Source organism: Bombus impatiens, unplaced genomic scaffold (assembly GCF_000188095.3).
Source record: "Bombus impatiens unplaced genomic scaffold, BIMP_2.2 scf_0647, whole genome shotgun sequence".
Classification (NCBI taxonomy): domain Eukaryota; kingdom Metazoa; phylum Arthropoda; class Insecta; order Hymenoptera; family Apidae; genus Bombus; species Bombus impatiens.
In genome coordinates this window covers 269,938-290,525 of record NT_177066.1, presented here as the reverse complement: position 1 = coordinate 290,525, position 20,588 = coordinate 269,938, and the positions used below count along the sequence as shown (strand labels likewise).

The 20,588-nt window shown below is 50.5% G+C and overlaps 1 protein-coding gene across 1 annotated transcript in view; it reads right to left on the bottom strand.

Annotated features, from left to right (window-relative positions):
* LOC100743870 (semaphorin-1A-like) overlaps positions 1-20,588 on the bottom strand; it is a 118,652-nt gene that overhangs the window by 1,085 nt on the left and 96,979 nt on the right. The window contains 6 exon segments of the mRNA XM_003492032.3: positions 2-452; positions 535-883; positions 1,175-1,316; positions 1,707-1,795; positions 4,816-5,225; positions 6,873-6,969. Coding sequence (XP_003492080.1) covers positions 2-452; positions 535-883; positions 1,175-1,316; positions 1,707-1,795; positions 4,816-5,225; positions 6,873-6,969 — 1,538 coding nt within the window.

The window sequence follows — 20,588 nt, the reverse complement described above, 5'->3', positions numbered from 1 at the left end:
CCACGCTCTGCAGAAATCTGCTCGCATCGGTGGCCGCTGGCCCGACCAGCGCTCGGCATTTGCCCTCGACCTTGTCCCAGGCGCAATACGGATCCTGCAAGGCCACGCACTCGCCGCACGACAAGATCCTATCGCTGTAGCACCGGTGTAGCCTGAGCGCCTGAACTTGGCTATCGGCGATCACGACCAGCCTGCCGACCAGCCTGCCGTCCTCGAGGCCGTCGCCGGCCTGCGAGGCTCTCACCACTTTGATGCCGCGCACCGGCACCGTTGACGGGAACGCCTGGATCTCCTCGATCACCACAGGGCTGACCTTCAGGTGTGTGTCCGCCGACTCGGCGTTCACCGCCTTGATCACCTTTCCATTGTCCGTACCGATGAACAACACGTCGTACGTCTTACCGCCGGGAGTCTTCACCTGGGGATCCACGGCGATCTGCGTGAATCTGTAACTGCGCGAATGGAAGAGAAATTCGTTAGCGCGACCATACTCCTTCGTCGACTTGTATCGACAACCGAGGATTTCCGACTTACTGGAAACTGGTGCGTATGACGATAGGCTGACCGAAGAAGCTCGGCACCAGCTCGTCCATGAGGGAGTGCGTGTTGATAAAATTGAGGGTCAGATCGGGCAGAGATCGGGAGTCGTTGACGCACTGGCCGGGCCTCGGATCCGGAACCTTGGTACTCTGAACCGGCAGCCAGTTCGAATTGATGGCGCTCTGTTCCTTGAAGTTACCCTTGAACGTGTCGGTGACGTCTTGCAAGGAAAAGGCGCAGACGGCCGAGCCGCTGATGCTGTTCACTGGGGTAGTGAACGTGCCGTAAATCAGCTGCGCCGACTTATTGCCGTACTGACCCGATATCAGTTCCGTCGTTGATTCTGCAAATAACGCGCGCTGTAATTCCATGGTTCTTTGTTCGCGCGACCTCGGCCGCATCCGCGCAGGTTTACGAGCGTGCCAGCGAATCCTATCGAAAATTTATTTCTCGACCTTTCCGGCGTCTAAGTACCGCCGTTTAAAGTCAATGACGTCGCGGTTGACGTCCGATCGAACGAGGTATCTCGGGTGCCTCGATACCGATCTCGAGGTCGAAGCCGCGTGCAATGTTCGTCCGTGAGCACGATGGACCAAGATCGATCGCGTTAACCGTGCCAGAAGCTTGTACTTACGTATCTCGTTGAAGTAGAAAGGAAAGTCTCCGGTGACGGAACAATTGAGACGGGACTTTAGGAACGAGGTCCACCTATTGCGATATCGATGCGGACCACCTCGATCGTATTTACAGACTCTCGCCACGCGAGAATAGACGGTCTGCAAAGGAGAAGAGAATAAACGTGTAAATGGTCGTCGCGTTTCTTGTCTCGGCGGTCAAGCTGCTCGATAAAATCGAGAACCGATAACGCTCGACCGGTCGGATGCATCGATGCAGCCACGTCCTCGCCAAATTGTACGCGATCGAGTCGCGAGAGAAGTTTCACGTTGCTGCTTTTGCCGATAAATTCGAGCGCGGAGGACGTGCCACGCGGTCACAAATATCCCGCGTCGTTCGAGAAAAAATTCTGCCGTAGACGATCGTCGTGAAAATTTTCATCGATTACAGCTCGCGGAGGAATTTCATTCGAGAGACTCGGACGCCTGTGGAACGTCGCCGAACCAGCGTAATCGATCGACCGCGATCAAAGCGATGGCAAGACCACTTACCTTGCCGCAATTGATATATTCCACGGCGGTCTCCCGGAAGAAGAAGTAGACGAAGTCTCCCTGGGCCATGGAGCTGACAAAGTTTGGCGCTGCAATTAGAACGCGCGCGTATTACAACGTTGTTACCATGGTTATGTACGCCGGCGGCAAACGGCGCTCGTAAAGTTCTCTTATGAATAAACGAACGCGATAACCGGCCGAATCGGTACAATGGACCGAGCTACGATAAAATATATAGACAGCGCTCTCTCTATCTGCAGTGGAATAAAAAATGAACAGGGTAAGCGAAGCCGATGGGTGGCCTGGAAAAATCGACTAAAAGCCGCTCGTCGAGCAGCCCCGATCGGAAGAATAATCCGGCGTTGTTTTAGGGCGGCGACATCAGATCCTCGTTAAAAAATCATTATCCACTTCGGGATCGTCTGGGAGAACGAGGGGCCAGATTTCCAACGATCGTGAACGGGCGAATCGTAAAAATCAATTTTACTTTCCTAAAGCCTGACGGAAGAGGAGGAGGAGAAGGAAGAAGACGGGGACGCGACGTCTTCCAGACCGCGGCGAGAGCAGGGCAATAAGCCAACCGCGAAGACGCTAGAACCGTTTTATTTCGTCGATTATTCGAACGGCGGTGTCGCGCTGGAACGACGCCCTGCTTCTCTGTCTCTCTCTCTCTCTCTCTTCCTATCTCTCCTTCCGCTCTCAATTTTTCTCCTTGCCCTTCTCTATCGCCGCAAACACACGTACGCGCGCGCTCTCTTGCTCTTGGGACCAGTCGCAGCGACTCGCGTACACGAGCGTCCGATAAAGTGGGAAAACTTTATCGATTTATTAACTTGACAGGGTTTTCATAAGCTTCTTAGGATTCATAAAGTAATATTAATCTCGCGCGCCACGTAGGTATATCCGACCGACCCGCCACGCTCCAGCCCATAAATTTTCCGTCGTTCCCTCTGTCCCGCTTTACACCGCCGCCGATTCATCTAGCACACCACTTCGTCGTCCAGCTGTCTTTCTTTCTCGATGCATTTTACCGCGTCACCATCGAGACAAAACGGAAGTTGCAACGGGAAAGCAGAGAAGATCGGGAGTCGTCGGTCTATTCGCTCTTTGCCTCTTCTTCCTTTCCCGCTGCGATGCATTTTACGATTAGAAAACTGTCCGACGTTAGATACCCGTGAAACGACGCCGGCTCGATGAAAATCACGGATGGTACTCGACAACGCGCGCTAGTCGCTATGGAGGCTCTCGATGATCGTTTGGCTGAAAGTAGTAACGATGTAGCAATTATTTCACGGCAAAAACAGAAATTCATCGTCGCAATGGAGCGCGCTTTTTATTTTTTTTTGCATTTTTTTTTCTGCATTTTTTCCGCGAAAACTTTTCGGTTTTGCGTTGGCAACGAGCAACGAGAATTTCGAGCGACGAGCGAGAGGAAAAGGTCAGCGCGAGCGAACGAGGCAAACGGAGAGAGGTCGGTAGAGAGTTGAATTTTCAACGAACGAAGGGAAAATCAATATTATCCAGCGGCCGGAGAAACTTGATTAGCGTTCGTACACCGTTCAATTAAAATACTCGAGCGGACGAGCGAAACCGTGGAATAAGGTGACGCACACGCAGTTTACCGTTCTCTTTGTTCCTCCCGCAGTTACTTTTCCTTCCCGACTTTTCTCGCAATCGAAACGTCGCGTCGTTCTCGTAAAAAATTCCCGTCCCGCGTTTCCCCTCTACCTCGCCAATGAGCTCGCGCGTCATCCCTCGGTATCCCAACTATAATTCTTTCTCGCTCGGTGACCGTTCCGAATAAAAATTCGACCTTTCGGCAAACTCGCAGGGGAACCGTAATTCTCGTTCGCCCTTCGTTTTTCCTCGCCGAGCATCGTAGATGTTTGGTTGATGCGAGGGAGCGTGGGTGCGAGGCGCTGGAAAAAGACGCTAGTTGGACGGCGAAATGTACGAGACACGCCCGATAAAGCAGTTAATAATAGCAATCCACGAAAAAACAGCTCGAGGAAGAGTCGTTGAACCGGCGGACAGGGGCCAGCAGACAGGTCTTTTATCCGGATTAAAATTTCCCATCGACGACGTGGTACCGTGAGACGTGTTTCGTCCAGGGCGAACAGAGACTTCTGTCATTATACAGATATGGAAGGGCAGCGGAATAATATCGTCGCTGCGCGAGCTACGAAATCCAACGTACACGCACAGTTAATCTCGGAATTACATCGTGTGGATTAAAGCCGGCACCCGGTAGTTGGCGCACTGCGTCGTTTTCCCTAATTTTTCGTCCCGTAACTCGCAGAACCGCGATTTTCAAAGTCCAATTGAAAACTTCTGCGGTAAATATCGAATCCGTGGCTTGCAGCTCGCGGCCCTTTCGGATCTGCAGTCGAATATCGCGAGCATTAGTCAAGCTGACCCTCTACACAGCGCTGTACGGTACAAACCACTGTTTGCATAAATAGCGCGTGTAACCGGCATTTCGAATGCCAATGAATTCTCTCCGGATGGTCGTTTCGTTATTATCCAGGAAGCGTGGCCGAAACGCTTAACTCGTTCGAGCGAGCAACTTTCTTCCGGAATCTCTCGCTCGTTTGGAGAAACTTTTTCTCCGGATAGAGCAAAGGGTTCTCCCCATGGCTGGCCGCGAGGAACGTTTTAGTATACCGTGCGATAAATTCTTTTCTGCCCGCTACTGCCCTACCGACCTTTTTCCACCATCAGGAACACTCCACCTGCTTACAACGTATATCCAGCGTGGCCGCGTTTCTCATACTTTAATCTTTAATCGCGCGTTAACGTCGACCGGCCTGCCTCCAATTCGTCATCCACGCCCTTGCCCATTCCGTATCAACCAGATCCTAAGAAACATCGTCTAACGGCTTTTTAATTTCATCGATGACGCGGCCGATTACCTTTCTCCTGCTTGCTTGCACGCGTCACTCGTCTTATCTGGCTAATCTACTTTTTCTCATTCGACAGCCGCCTGGTTCGCGGTACACAGTCGCTTTAAAACCGACCTACGACGTACTTACGTAAGCGGAAGCGACGACCGGGTCGACCGATCGATCGCTAAGAAGAAAAACTAAAGGAGCGTCCTGGATTTACTCACCGTTTAGGCTCTTGGAGTCGTACTGCTCGGTCTGCAGCGGCTCCCTATAGATGATGGGATCCATGCCCGCGAAATCGGCCACCGTGCCGGTGTAAAGTTCTCCGTCTACGTAGACGAAGGTGCTGTTGTGACGAGGGTCGTACGGGCACATCGCCTGGCCTCCCTTCTCCTTCAGGATCGTATAGTTGCCGGGGTGTACCCCGTAGTCGCGGCACATCGGCTTGAAAGCGTTGGTCGCGCACACCAGCAACGTGTTCGAGTCCGTCTTGACGAGGATGCGAATGTAGTTCTGGCAATTCTCCTCGGGCGTGCCCTTCACCAGGCACATCTTCACGTCACTGTCGGTCGAGTACCAAGTCAACCTTTGTTGCTCGGTCAAATCAGTCAGGCTCAGATTGTGCACGAGATTTCTGAAATAGAAGAGATGTTGCCGCGAATGAATACGCTTTCAAGCTGGATTTGCTTCTATTCGCGGCGGCTCCTTCCGCAAATAGAACTCGGGTTCGCGATCGAACTTCGGGGTTCGGTAATCGCGCGACCAATTCTCCTTGCCGCATCGAGTTTTCCGCTTTAAACGTTCATCGAAAACGTCGTCGTATGAATGGAATTTTAAAAGACAGCCACCGATAATACAGACGCGAAACCCAGTTCGCCGAAGTAAAGGATTTTACGGGGAATTTATGGGAAAAGAGAAGCTCGCGAATCTCGACTCACAGCCCCTTTTCGCCGAAACGAACCGCTCCTTCGAATATTCCCGAACGTATCTCCTCCTCCGAGAATTTCCCTATTTCCCGCGCGCGATCCGTAACTTTTTTCGATACGCGATACTTCCGATCGCGCATTAATCACCGTGTGGCACCGAGAGGCTTTCGCGTCCCTTTACTTTGTCCGCTTATCGCGCGCAGATTCTCCGGCTTCTCGGGAAATGTAGTCGGTCCCACCGCGCACCGAGTCGACGACAAAAAAGTCGATCGAAAGGCCGAGAGCCACGGGAACCGCGACGGGATTCGAGCGCCGTCCCGATCCGTTTATTACACACGGGCCAAGATTTATGGCGGTCGGCTCGAGATTAATATTCCGAGAGGTCTCGAGCTGCAAATTTTCCCCGTTGTCTCGCGACAGCTCGCATTTGCGCGCGATTTAACCTAACCCGGTAGTAGAACCAGGCCCATCGATTTCGAGAGAAAAACCTAACCCGATGACACTCGCCGAATCGATCGAGCAATTAACGTAATTCTACTGACGACGGCGACAACGACGAGCGATCAACGATGACACGATCGATTCGCATCTGTTCACGGGAGGGAGACCCAATTATCGTCACGACCTACCAGCAACCGATTTCATTCCGTTTCCTCTCTCTCTCTCTCTCTCTCTCTCTTTCTCTCTGTCTGTCTGTTTATCTCTTTCGGATGAACGGAGTGGAATCGAGCGAAGATTCGTTTTCGAGAGGAAAGATAATCGATAGGAATCGGATTCGACGGCAAGCCGGAGTTAAAGAGACTCGGTACATAACGATTTCGCGTGGAAACGTTGGCGTGTGGAAGGAACCACCGACCGGACGAATCCTTCGACCCAAATAGCAAAGCGTTCCGCGAGGGATTCGTGCTGCAGATTTCGCGGCCGATGTATATCGCGTTTTAATTACATATTACGTTCCCTCTGGATTCCGCGGGAGAAAGTTTTTTAAAGAACCGGCGAGCTTGCAAGAAGTCGCGCTTCCTTGCCGCTTCACATTCGAAGGCTCGTAAAATAAAGCGCGCGAAGAAGTTTCTAAATAAAGTTCGACGATCTCATTAACAGGGTGGAACAGCGTTTCGTGGCCGGTCTCGGAGAATTTATCGTCGGAAAGAAGAGAATCCGAGGAAGACGAAACTCGAAAGGAGGGGAGAGGAGAGCGTGGAAACGAGATTTCCCGGTGAAACTAGTCCGTACACGTAAAGATCGAGAGGTGCGCGAGCGTCGATCGCGGTAGGCTCTCGAACCGGTAGCAAAGAACGAGAAGAAGAAGCGGTCCTTTAATTAAAGCACTCGCTCCAAATGAATCCTCTATTTACCTTCCGCCGACCAGAAGATAGTTCCCGTCCCGGAGTACCAGCCGAAAGTAGTCTGTGTGCGTCTCGTTCCCCGTAAACCTGAACACATCTTCGGCACCTGGAAAAGAAAAGTAGAGGAACGTCGGTTGGTTTTCCTTCTATCGTTTGAAAGGAGGAATTATCTTATTGGTGTAATTAGAGGAGTCGACGGATCTCGTTCGTGGTCGTTGCTTTCGCGGTGAATGCTCGCGAAAGGCGGACGGCCATTGACGAGCGCGACGCGGCCCAACGGCACACGCAGGCACCGACGACGTTTGCAAGCTAAGCCGTTCACGGTATCGAGCAAACGCCAGGTCGGTTTAATAAGCGTAATAAGTTCCTTTTGATCGCCATTGCAAAGAACAAAGGTTCGATCGATCGTTAACGGATCTATCCCGATGATCGATCATTTTTTCACTCGACAGGAAGCTACTTCATTATCCGCTAATTACCTATCTATTAGTTACAACGAGCCTCCCTTCATCCTGGCCGCCCCTTCAACGATCGATCGGTTCCTCCGCCCGTCGGCAAACTCCTCCCTCGCGATCCTCTGCGAGAACGATGGGAGTTCGTTCCACCGGACAAATTTCTCGGAAATTTTCGTCGAAATTCGCGAGCCTCGTTATCGCGTATCGCGAAAGGTCTTAATCATCGAGGCTTGTGCACGCTCCATCCCCGAAGCGTAACGATTAACCTTTTCTTTTTCGCGACAGCCCGCGGCGCCTCGTTGCACCATCGTTGCCATCGATAACGAAGATAACGTTCGAATCGTAGCTTCGAAAGTCGCAGCTTCGAACGAACCGCGTGGCAACCTAATTCCGCGGCGGCGCCTGCCGACACCGAGGGCATAATTATCGACGTGTTTCCGCGTTTCGACGTCAGTCAATGTCACTGACCGGTCCTTCGTATCCGGTCGATGCAATTTAGGTCGGCAGATAAGCACGCAATAGCATCGACGGTAACAATGAGCGGATGGTACGGTGAAAAGGGAGCCATTATGAAAGGACCGCGCCCTCCGCGCCGGCTATTCGCTTCGTCCTGGCGCAAGACGTTCGGTGAAGTAATTAACGTAATTCGGACCAGCTCGCGAAGCGAGAGTCCATTTCCTAGCTGCGTACAGCCGCGTCCATACTTTTCACGATACCGCTGCAATATCTGTTTCGAGCGAAGGAATTCTCCTGGCTTCCTCCTGGCGAGTTCCGCTTTCGAACGGTTTCCAGCAACCGGAATCGTTCCGGCCGCAGATTTTTATTTATTCGTACGGCGAAGAATTTCCAGAAGAGTTTCCATCGGCGAAAAAGTATGGTCCGGCGAGCGTAAAACGTGGTGGAGTGACGGACGCAACGCGGTTCGAAATTAACGCGTCGATTATCCGTCGTTCACCGGGCAGGTAACGTCTGAAGTGCAATTAACGCGGTCCTCCGACACCAGTCAATATCGATGATTCCGAGCGGCGTGTCTCGCGTATGCAATTTGGGTCGCTGATAGCCGCGGAATACCGGCAAATGGGAGCGCACCATTATCGGAGGATCATACGTCTTGCACTGGAAACGAATTAACGTCACGCTGGCCCGCGTTACATTCGTCCTCGTCCGACGGGAAAGCCCGAGAGAATCGGAAGGTTGAACGGAGAGAGGGTAGTTAGAGAGACAGGGAAACGGTTTTAGATAGAAAATCGGAACGAGATCGCTCCGGGATATAGCCGAATAGCTGGCTGTCCGCTTATTAAACGTTTTCCGCGTGGAAACGTTACATCGGTATTTACGGCATCTGCTTTTGACTGCTTTTTTACTTCGGGGGTCGAACGCGTGTCCCATGGTTGAATCGATAATTATCGAGTCACCGCGGCGGTACCGTTTGCTCCTTCATTCTGCAGCGCTTTCGTTTTTCGTTGCTGTGGCGCGGTGGTTCGCGTCGAGAGCGTTCGATCGCGAAATCAAACGCGGCGAAATTGCACAAGGATATACGCGAACGCCGCGTAGACGGACGCAAAGATCGGTGGACGAGGGAAGGGGGAACGCGGTCTCTTTCGCTGATTGGCTTTGAAATTAAACGGGGCAGCTTGTAACTCCCATCGGCTCTAGATTCGCTCGGTTATCGCTTTCCAAAATTAGCCGGTCGATTGCAATCTCGCGCGCCAACCATCGTGAAAACGCAAAGATTCCGTTTCACCGTTCGTTCTAATTTCCAGCTGGAAATTAGAGCTCGAACGAAATCGACCGGCAACTCGCCGTATCTATTAATCACGGAAAATTCGAGGTGCGTTTGCTCTCCGTGCCAACCATCGCGTTCTGTCGCTCGCATCGTCCGTGTGATGTGTGTGCTCCACGTGTCGCGATGTCCTTTCACAACAGGACGAGACAGGAGTTTGCGGTGAACGTCGAGTTTCGCCTGACAGCGGGACCAACGATATTCGCGGAAGCTGACGCAAAACGCAAGCCAACGAGTTGATATCGGCTTACACGTAGAGCCGAGGTAGAACGTCTCGTTTTAAGCCGCCACACACGATCCTGCACAGCCGGTGACAATCGCGATTGCGCTTTTCAATGAGCGACTTTTTGGCATTGCCGAGCTTCTAAGCGCGTCACAAAGCACTTAAGCGCGTTTCGCGGGTCAGCTGGTGGCCGGCCCGAGACACGTCCACGCCTCTTCCTGTCCATTTTCATTTCGCTGTTTCAATCTCTGGCGTTAATTGCGCCACGCGAAACCCGCCCGTAAGTTCGTTCGTTTCAATCTGGTTGCCAAGTAACGGGTAGCCGGAAGTCGTTCCCGAAATACCGATCCAACGATCCTATCGACTCCTAACGAGGAGGAAGCACCGCGTATCGATTCCGAGGCAAGTTCGTAAGTGAGAGGCCACGTAGGTACTCGCGCGGCCAGTGTATCATTGCAAATTAAATATCCGTTTCGGCGAGGAAACTAGGTTCGCAGAGAGTCGGAGAGAACGGAGGCCAATATTTTACGATATCTCGAACAGACCGTGCGTTACATCGAAGCGTACAACGTACGATTGTTCGGGAACCGCTAAAAAATTGACCGAAGTGAATTTATCTGGTCCAGCAGAGGCCAGGGTAGGCGAGACCACAAATCACGTATATAAGTTTGCCGAGGCGGTGGCACGGCATAGCGTGGCATGGCATGGCGTGGCGTGGCGTGCCATGAAACCCCGGCACCGGGTATTCGGAAATATTGAACGCGTCCAAAGTTACGACTCTGCCGTCAAACTTGCTCGATCGAAGTTTGCGAGATCGTTCTCCACCGTCCCTCTGCTCGGCCTGAGTAGACCGGAAGGGCCCATCCAGACGGGAATCCAGCGAATATAGCGGATCGGGTAAAAGATGCACGCTGCCGAACGAGGCTGAGAATTCTCAAGCGGATCGTTGCCGCGTCACTATCGCGGCAATTAAACGCGCGAGTCCGCGCACCAGCCATTCCTCGTCGATCATTCCGCTACCTTTTGGCGAATTTTCCATCTTGCGATTCCGTTCTCGAACGAGTCTGCGACAAACGCGACGCGCGATGTATTAATTTACGGCTGTCGTTTTCGACGTTTACGCCGAAAGGTATCCAAGTGACGGAAAGAAAACTTCTCACGGACTCTATCGACTCTTCGTAGTCGAACTTCCAAATTCGACGCGACGTTGGTTCGAACAATTTGGAAGTTATCCGGCGCAACTTTTCCCTCGTACGGACTCTCGTCGTTTAACGTTCCGGATCGTCGTGACCCGGCCAACAATTTCGAAAGTTCGCGTCATAACGCGAACTGCGTTCTGCTCGACGACGAACGTTTTATCGTCGAGCGTGTAAGCTCGCGCGGCATCGTTTCCACGGATTCGAATGGTTTAACGATGTACGACGAGCCTCCAAAGTACATACGTATTTTCCTCTAACAATAAGCGGTGGACGTATTCGGATGCCGTATACAAGGAAGTGGAGAGCATAACGGTCGGAAGATAAGAGGAACGCGCGGTGAATTAATAAAGAAAGGAGCCGAGCGGTATCTGGCGATCCGATCGTCTGCGGCGTACCAACGTTCTCCTCGCCGAGAAGTGGATTATCTCCGGTGACGGTGTGCCACACGAGTGGACCCATGCGAGGCCCCGGTTTACACACGGAGGGATAAGGAAAACGAGCGAGGGAGCCGGAGTGGCGTTATGTCGAGCGAAAGTCATTAAAGTTTCGCACGTGCCAGGGTGACGGCACTGCCAGCAACGACCCTAGCCTATTATTTTTTAACAGCCCCCCTGCAGCTACCTCTCTTTCTCTCTCATTCTATTTCTCTCTCTCTTTCTCTCTTTCTTCCGGCTATGTGTTTCCGCGCACGCACACAGGTGGAACTGCGGTCTTCGACCTGCGGTTAAACCATGACTAATGAACGAGCCCATCAACCGACTCGAGTCTCTCCCGCTGCTTTTATTGCGTCGAAAGCTGCGCGAAAAATACGGTTCGATCAGCGGTTTTGGACATAACTGCCGCGTCTTCAGCCGAGAACGAGAGCTTTGGGGGAAATTATCCAATCGGAGGAGATCGCCTTCGTCTTGGATCGGTCTTCTCCATTCGAATCGTTAAGCGGGATTTTTTATCGCTACGGCGCGCGGATAAGTCAGCGTTTCTGTCGTCCTTAATGGCGGACAAAGAGTCCGCAACTTGCAGCCTCCGCGGTGAAGCGGAAAAGGCTTCCACTCGATTATTAATAGGTCCTGTAATGCAGCGCAAACGGCCGATATTCCATCAATGGAGCACGTTCTCGTTTTTGTTTACTATTTGTCCACCTAAATAATCGATTTGCACGCGTGTATGCATTTTCTTCGATTATGTAACAGCTACGTTACCGCTCGGGGGTTGCGCACGATGGAAGTTGGTGCGTTTTCGCTAAATAAACTGTTCGCACGGTATGAATAGTCGAACGAAAACGCAAGCGGATGTCTCTATCCAAAGGCCAAGTTACTTTATTAGCAGTGTCCGCGCGCGCGACGCCGTCTCTCGTAATTTAACTTTTAATTAAATTAGCCGCGGGTGGTCTACCGCGTGTACGCGTTTCCACGTGAATCTCAATTTTCTTAGAGGAAACCTAAGCGCAAGAGTAAAACGGATAAAAATGAAGAGAGAGAGAGAGAGAGAGAGAGAGAAACCGTCGAGATTTCTGAAAAATTACCTTGCCACGAAACAGGCAGTGTTCTCGAGCAGTCATGCGAGCGTTTTCTGGCATCTCGACGCGACTGAGGTGTCGCGTTAGCACTTCAATTTCTTGGGACACAACACGTGTTTCCTCGACTAAGGTATGTCTGACGAAGCGAAAGAAAAAGCGCGCGAGGGAGAAGGAGCGGGATGGGGAGGTAACGAGAGTCGAGAAGACAGAACGGGCAGAAGAAAAAATAGAAGAAGAAAGCTACAAGTCAGTCAAAGAAGATTCAAATACGACGGCGTATCCTCTTGGTAATCGGCCCGACGCGACGATAACCGTTCCCACGGGAGAGAACAACTTTTGTTACGGCTTTTGTCGAACGAAAACAATCGTGCTACGATCGAATAACTGGCGGCAAGCTCGTGAAAAGCTCTCGTCCTACGGACACGCCTTTCTAGGGTCAGTTGTTCGGTCGAGCAATCCACTCGCCTCAACCGTAAACGAAAGAATTATTTTCCTGCTACCGAATAGCAGCTCGAAATCCTGCGGACTAACCGGATCGTCTCGAAAGGAGAAATTTCATCGGGACGAACAGTTTTGGTCGCTTTGAATTCGGATGATCGACGATGCACAAGCGCGGTGTAAGTACGCGAAGGATAGCGGCGTATCGAAGCTGTCGTGCACGTAATTCCGCTGAAAGGGAAAGGAAGGATAGAGCCAAACGCCGCTGAAAGGACCCACGGCTCCATTCTGTCACAATGTCGTTAAGTCGTCGGAAAAGGTGTTCCCCGAAACGTTCCTGCGTCGTATTTGTCTTTTATTTTCCCTCTTTTCGTAGCCCGTCGAGTTTACATCGCTAACGAGGGACGTCAACCGGAGCGTCTCGTTTGCGAATCGACTGGACTCCATCCAGCTCTAGAATCCCGCCTTCCTCGTCGAACGTTGGCTTTGAACCCTTCTCGAGACGGTCGAACGAGATTCGCAGTCAGCTCGCCTCTCTACGCGCCTTACGACTCGGACGCGAACGTCTATCTTCGTCGATTCTTCGAAAAGCCCGGCGAACGCCCGTTGCTTTGAAATATCGTTTATCGAGCTCCGTTTACACTCAGCAAAGACTTTTTCTTTCGTCACGAGCGGGAACAAGTTGGCACAGTAAGTCGTACGCGGTGCTCGAGAATAACCGTTGCAAGAGGAAACGAATGAATCGAAACTTGTTACGAGACATCGGCCGACGTACGCGAACGTGGAACTTCGAAGAACGTTTCGCGCGAAATCGGTTATTACGCGTTTCCAGTTATTCGTTGCGTGGGTATTATTCGTTTATCGACGACATCTGCGCACAAATTGGTGTATTCGCACGGAGAGCGCTACTAAAAACGACAGCGTTCGAAGGCGCGCTCGCGAATAACTCAATTTCCGACGATTGGTGAAGATGGAGGCAGACGCGGTAAAGTTTTATGCAGAATGCCGTCGGAAGAAATGTGGAGGCTGACGGGAGTGCCGGGTGCCCGCTAGGGACTACCCAAAAACGTAGCGTACCGTAAAATAGCGGAACTTCGGCTCACGGGTTTGACCCTGGCATTTATCGCGTCGGTGCACACTTTAGGAACGTATCTATGCTCGCTAGAGCTCGTCGGCTGGGCCGGGGGTGAGACGCGCCGCCAAGGAAACGAGATCATCAGTCCGGGGAACGGGTCGTCGGCTCGGCTCGATCGGTCGTGGTACGATCGTTAGCGAGGCCCTCGATGTATCTGCATTGTCACCTCGGTAATGGCTTTCGATCCTGAACTCGATCGTACGAAATCTCCCTGAATCGGGGAGCGTCTCGAATCCTCTTTCGCTTCTCGACTAAACCAGAACGATCGAATCGATCTCGCGCTTCCACGATTTTCCAGAGAAACAATTTCGCTTTTTTTGTTCACGCTTCTTTTCTTACTCGATATTCGATAGCGTCTTGGAGCTGCGAAACCTTGCCGCTGCGAGATATTTCGACGATCTTGGAAGGCGTCTAACTCCTCGTAAGATGCTAAGCACGCGATACTACGAAACGAGGTCAACTCTCAATAGTCCCCTTGAAACGAGATACGAGGAATACGTATACCGATTCCAGTGTCGCGATTCGAAGCAACGCATTCTGGATCTACGTCGAATGAATGGCGAACGAGGTAGTCGAAGTTCTCTAGCACATCCAACCTGGGAGGGGTAGCTAAATAACTTAAAATCGTGGAGCGGTAAGTAGGTCAACGGTATCCAAGGGAAGAACCTCGAGCAACACTGGAAGAACGCTAACAAGAACGATGCGAAGCGGCGAAACAAAAGCTAGGCGTATTCGATTGTCTGCGAGAGCGAAACATCGTTAGCTCGCTGTCGCAGATCATCCGCAAAAGTTACGTTGCCAACAAATAACCTCGATACGCGAGTCCAGCCGTGGGATTTCTAATACAAAGCAGAGTATCGAACTCGGTGGAGCAAGTTTTCAAACTTACCAGAAACGGCTGATCTTCAATTAGCGGGCGAAGTAAAGCGAAATAAAGAAGCGCTGGATATCGGAGAAAAGCGAGTTTTCTCGAAGCGTGAGCGCGGTGGAAACTCGGCTCGACCCAGTTCCCTGATATATACACATCGGTTCCCGGGGTTTGCCACTACGAGAACGAGGGGCGTCCTTATCTAGGCGATAAGTCAAGGATAAGCGCGGGATCCGTGACTCGGTCGGCGCGACATAGCGAAAGCCGAGACGAGAATGCAGCCAAGGCTGCGCGATATCGCCGAACATCGAATCAGGTCCAAGTCTGAATTAGGCCGAAGTCTGAATCGGTTAGAGCTAGAGCGGCTAAGTATCAGGTTGTCCGAAAAGTGTCTTTCTTTTACAGATCCGTATTTTACAACGATGCATCTCTATACAAACACGAAACCTGATCTGTCGAACGTCGTGATCTTTATTTTGATAGAACGAAATTGATCATACGCAATTCGATAAAATAATATAAAACGAGAAATACCGTGCATCCATTATTTCCTTAGAAAACGAAAGAAACTTTTCAGACGACGTAACAGATTCTTCGCGTCGATACGTTCCCGTTACGTCGCATCGCGCTTCGTTGCCCTCGCCTCTACCTTTCCGTAGAAACGTCATTTTTCGCGAGTTTTTCCCGTCACTTTGCCCGATGTAAGGCAAATCTCATTTGAGTATTCGGAGAATGAAGCGAGAAGAAGCGCGCGCGTTGATACCGCGAAAGCGAATTAACGTAAGTTTTCTTTCGTGTCGAGAGGGCAGAAACCTGGGCCTCGACGACTCGCAACGATCGGTAGGCCACAGCCGTGAATCGTTCGCGAAACTGCATCGCATCGCGCAGTGTGCGGGCTAACGCAAATGCGGGATTAATCATTCAAGCCGGAATGGATGCGCGGTCGCGAATTCGCTGCCAATGGTTAATTATCAGCGAACGCAGATCGAACCTCGTCCACCGAATCTCGTTTCGCGTCTTTGCATTCGCCCGTCTCTCGTGTTGCGTGTCCACCACACTCGTGCCCGCGTCGTCTTTCTCTCGTAATTGGCAGCCACTCTGTTCGCGTTGTTGCTCGTTCGCGCGTTTCGATTTATTTGATTTGATCGAACATTTATTGGCGCGACACTTTTAATCAACGTACGATCGATTTTTGATGGAATACGGCGCGAACGATCGCGGTCAAAGTACACGGGCGTTGAAAGCATCTTAAAGTTTTCCATCGAAGAACGTTCATTTCGCACGTTGTTCTACATAAAGTGACTTTACGCGTGTTAGACGAATAATATAATTTGAACGTAACAATTTAGGAAGACAGGAGGATAACTGTGAAACGTAGCGTCTGCATTCTCGCTACTTTTACTCACTCGCCCAAGATAAATTAATCGGCGAACGAAACGAACGAGCGATTTTCATCCGCGTTGCGTATACTGCGTGCAATCACGTGGCGCCACAACAAAAACGCAAGAGTGGATCGAACATGTCCTTAATTTCATCCGTGTTCCGAAAAACGTACATTTTTTTTCAGGTCGAGCGGTTTTATTTCAATTTTCTCGGCCGTTATCGGGGGCGTCGCGTACCGCGGTGAAAACGGGAAACGAGCCCGTTCCGTGTTCCGTTCCACGCTACCGCAGCGTTGCCTCCGTTCCAGCGACGATAATGAATTTATGGTGACCGCACAGAACATTCTGGTTGTTATCGAACTTTACTAAAATACCCGTTACGCGACTCGATTTTTCCCAGAGGGAAAAAAGAGGCAGACGTATTCTAAGCGCTGCCTATCCTTTTTCGTTATCAGTTTGCTGCATTAAAAGGGGAACGTATTTATCGTTCGCCACGAAGGAAACCGTTCGCGTATTCTTACCACGCCCAAAGCTCCGTTAACAGCAATAATTTCACGAAGGCCATATAGAAATTTCAATCGTTATCGAACTTTCGGCAAAAGAACCTGGAGCACGCGCTGCAATTCGCCGTGGAAATGGTACAACTCGACCGATAAAGATTGTCATCCACTTAACAGCACGGAATCGGATCAGCGACGTTGTCCATACATCGATTCTGTTTGTCGCGCATTTGGCCTGTCGACATCGATTCGATATCAACGTTACATCGGCAACGTATCGGTACACACGCTCCTTTAAAGAGAAATATGTCAGCGAAGAAAATGAAAACACTAAAATGTATATATACAGGGTGATTGGTAACCGGTGGTACAAGCGGAAAGGGGGTGATTCTACGCGAAAAAAGAAAATATAGAATAAAATTTTTCTTTTTAATTTTTTCCATCGAGACAACGATCTACAGTGAGATCCGTAACGAGATGACGAGACGCGATAAAGTGCACGCGTACCGAGGTGGTTGGTAGCGGGTGGTACAAGCGGAAAGGGGGTGATTCTACGCGAAAAAAGAAAATATAGAATAAAATTTTTCTTTTTAATTTTTTCCATCGAGACAACGATCTACAGTGAGATCCGTAACGAGATGACGAGACGCGATAAAGTGCACGCGTACCGAGCGAAAATTCAAAGTCGATTTTCTCGAAAACAAAGCCTCAAACGGAGAATTTTTATTCTATATTTTCGACTTCTCTTTTCGCGTAGAATCACCCCCTTTCCGCTTGTACCACCAGTTACCAACCACCCTGTATGTATGTCATGCACATATCGCGCCGTTAAATGGGCAAAGGGCTGAGGACTGTTTCGGTCGTCCGACGCTTTCGATAATTTTCACAAAGAAATTTTCCAGGTAAATAGCGTAATGAACAAAGTGGCAGCAATCGAAACATCGTTCGCGCGAACCGACGACGGCTGCTCTTACGTCGATTATTTATGAAAGTGGCCGTATCGTAGGTGCGCGCACATCGTTAATGAAACTAATTACGCGATGCGATGCGATGCAATCCGCTCTTACGTGCGAGATACAGTGGCCGTGCCGAATCACGATCGCCTCGGCGAAATTAATTGGATTACGGGCCAGTGTTTGCCGGTCTTAATGCCGACGGACGTACTGCGTGGCTCGATCTAATAAATCAATCGTTCTAGACCACCACTCTATGAATTTACCACGCGATACGTTATCTCGCTTGTGATTGGGATCGAGCCACTAGCTGGAAACACGTTGCTTCCTTCTCTTTACACCGGTGTTGCTCGCGTATTTCTCTTGGTATTTCGTTCGCGTTATCGTTCCAAACCGATGCTTTTATTGGACGACAAAACCGATGCGTCGCCGGTTCCTTCGAAAGCACTCTGAAAGTCCTTGGAAACTCGGCCGTCGCGAACGGCCATTGTTCTCCCATTTTTCTGGTCGTTTCTCTCGTCCATGACTTTTCCGCGGGGGATGGCCCTGGATTCCTCGCTATTTATGGATCACTTTGTTTCCGAACGAAACGAGCCGCGTCGCGAAGCGGTTACCCGAGCGTCAGACCTTCGGAAAATCGAGCAAACAGCCTCCTAGTCGGTATCGTGAGAGGAACGGGTCTCGCAGAGGCGATCGATCAACGGTTAATCGACGAAACGCAGGGTGACGAGAATTTTCGAATTCCCGAGCGTGTGAGTAAATTTCAGCTCCGATAACGAACGGGGAAGGAGGATGTGTCCCTGTCGACGTATCGATCGTCATCTGTCATTCAACGTCGTGTCTTTCAAAACCCAATCAAGGGATCATACTTTAATTAATCAAGATAGAAGTCTCGTTGAACGAACGTCGCGCGGTAAAAAGTCCATTAACTTTCGCGCGTTATTAACGCCGCCTCTTTAAACGTTTCCGATCCGAGTGCACTTTCGAATTTTTCTTTTGGCTTCTCTTTGAGCGAGCAGAATTTATTTACGACAACGGATCTCGAATACGCCATCTCACCTCTTTGCAGCGTTGTCACGGATGCGTGAAAATGATCGTTTCGTTCCAACGAGCCAACGCGCGTTTCGTATCGCGTTTCGAATTTACCGTATTACACGCGACGTTAAAACCGATGCGACAACGTCTACGACCGACTTATATATCACCTTTTATCCATCTGCGAGTAGAACTCGGCTTTTCTCTCGAGAGAATAACCTCGATCCGCAAAGGATGTTTGCCTGGCGTACCTATTGTCTCATCGCGTTCTCGTTCAGCTCGTACGAGGTAGCTTCGCAGACACTTTATTTGCATCCGCGCTCTCTGGAAAACCTCCTTCGGGCGTTCGCGATGACCAAACTTTTTTCACTTTCTCGGACTGTCTCTACACGTTCGCCGCGAGTATTTACAGGCTTTTCGGACCAGACCAACCCTGCGGCTGTTCTCTCCACCACAGGGCCGCCTAAAGAAAGGATTCCAGATTGAAACAACTTTGAAAACCCAGAGGACACGACCCGTTTGCGCGTAGGCTCGATGATCGTAGATACCGATTTTCCCCGACAGTTTGTCTACGGACAGGAAATCTTGCATCCGGAATGCGGAGGCGCGATCGTCACGTTCAGCAGGGCGTCGGAACCAAGGTAAACGCTATCGAAGGAAGGTGTCGTCGGTACGATTGCGTGTGCGTTCGACAGGAAGCATACCTAATCGTTTGCTGGCAATTGTTCGCATCAACAAGTGGCAGCGAGGAGAACGAGCGAGGGGCAGTGGTATCCATTGCGCTTACAAAGCTACTCCGAGCCGAACTTTGACGATAGACGAACATACGCGTAGCGACGACTGTTGTCACGGCAGTTTACTCGTTTATCGTTTTGTCGGCCGATAGATCTAAACGGACACTTGGCGTTTATCGGTTTACATTAGCTTCCGATACTCGTCCTGACGATCGAGTTAATTAAAAATGTTTTAAGGGAATTCGTTCGATTCCGAGGAACGAGGAAAATCACCTCCGAAGAGATCTTCGCTGTCGAAATATTTGGGTCATCCATGTCCAGTAAATTGCAAGTAGTATCGAGTAACTCGTCTCGGGAACGCGTATGCCGTACGGTAATGGGTCGACAAACTCTGTTGTGTAATTGATCCGACATTCGATGATCGTTGCATGTTCCTGTGCAACGTTATGTCGTTTGATTGTCCCCGTTTCCACGATTCGCTCTTGGACAGGCACGAGTCGAATTTCGATCGTAGCTGATCGGAATATTCGCGATTCGGCAAATGCTAAACAGGCAGGGCGGCGACGTGCCACTTAATTGCCTCTTCCTCGTCCAACCAACGAGTTTTCGTCGACCATCGCTCGGCCCAATTTTCGCGATGGCAATCTTAACATCGAGATTAAACAAGACGTCGAGTAGAGCCGCGGTACACCCTCCATTTAACCGGTACACACACCTGCTCGATCAAGGTAACGCCGATCGATATTCTCATCCGGCCGAGTCGAATTGCTGTCAGCAGTCGAACACGTACACGGCCCCGTCGCGATATTTCATCGAAAATCGCCCACCCGAAATCAGCCGAGTTGGCGAATCGCACTCGCGCGCCTTCCATCTGCACCCGACACCTTTCCAACATCGAATTTCTCTCGTCCAACGTAGATCCGAGTGCCGCGACTAATTAACACCTCCGAGTACGAAACGCGTTTACAGCAATTATCGCGGGACTAATTTCGATAAAATCATTCGTTGAAAAAAAAAGAAAAAAAAAAAAACACACAAAAGACAGGGGTGCAAAGAACGCGTGGAATCTGGATAAACGTGGCTAGTGCAAGGACTATATCGAATACAATTCTTGAAAGCTGATATTTGCTTCCGCCTGGGAAAATACGACCGCGTGATATTTGCTTCCCTGTTTTCCCCTCTCTTCTGCGTTTTAAATCGAGAAACGGGAACGCGTAAAATTCTCCTTTGGCTTACGAATATTAAATAAACGAGAGACGAACAAATATTTAACGAGACGACAAGAACGAGAGCTACTAGTTAACCAAAGTATTTATTCGTTTACCTTACCGACCTGAACTTCTCTTTCTTTCCCCTGGCTGTTTATCCAAACAATCTCGATTCTCGTCGCGATCGTTCCACTTTTTACCTCGCGTTCGCGTAAATCTGTAACTTTCCATCCCGGCTGACCAATAGTTCGGTAACAGGGCGAAAACAAAGCAGCGATCGTTCTCGGTCGATTCTT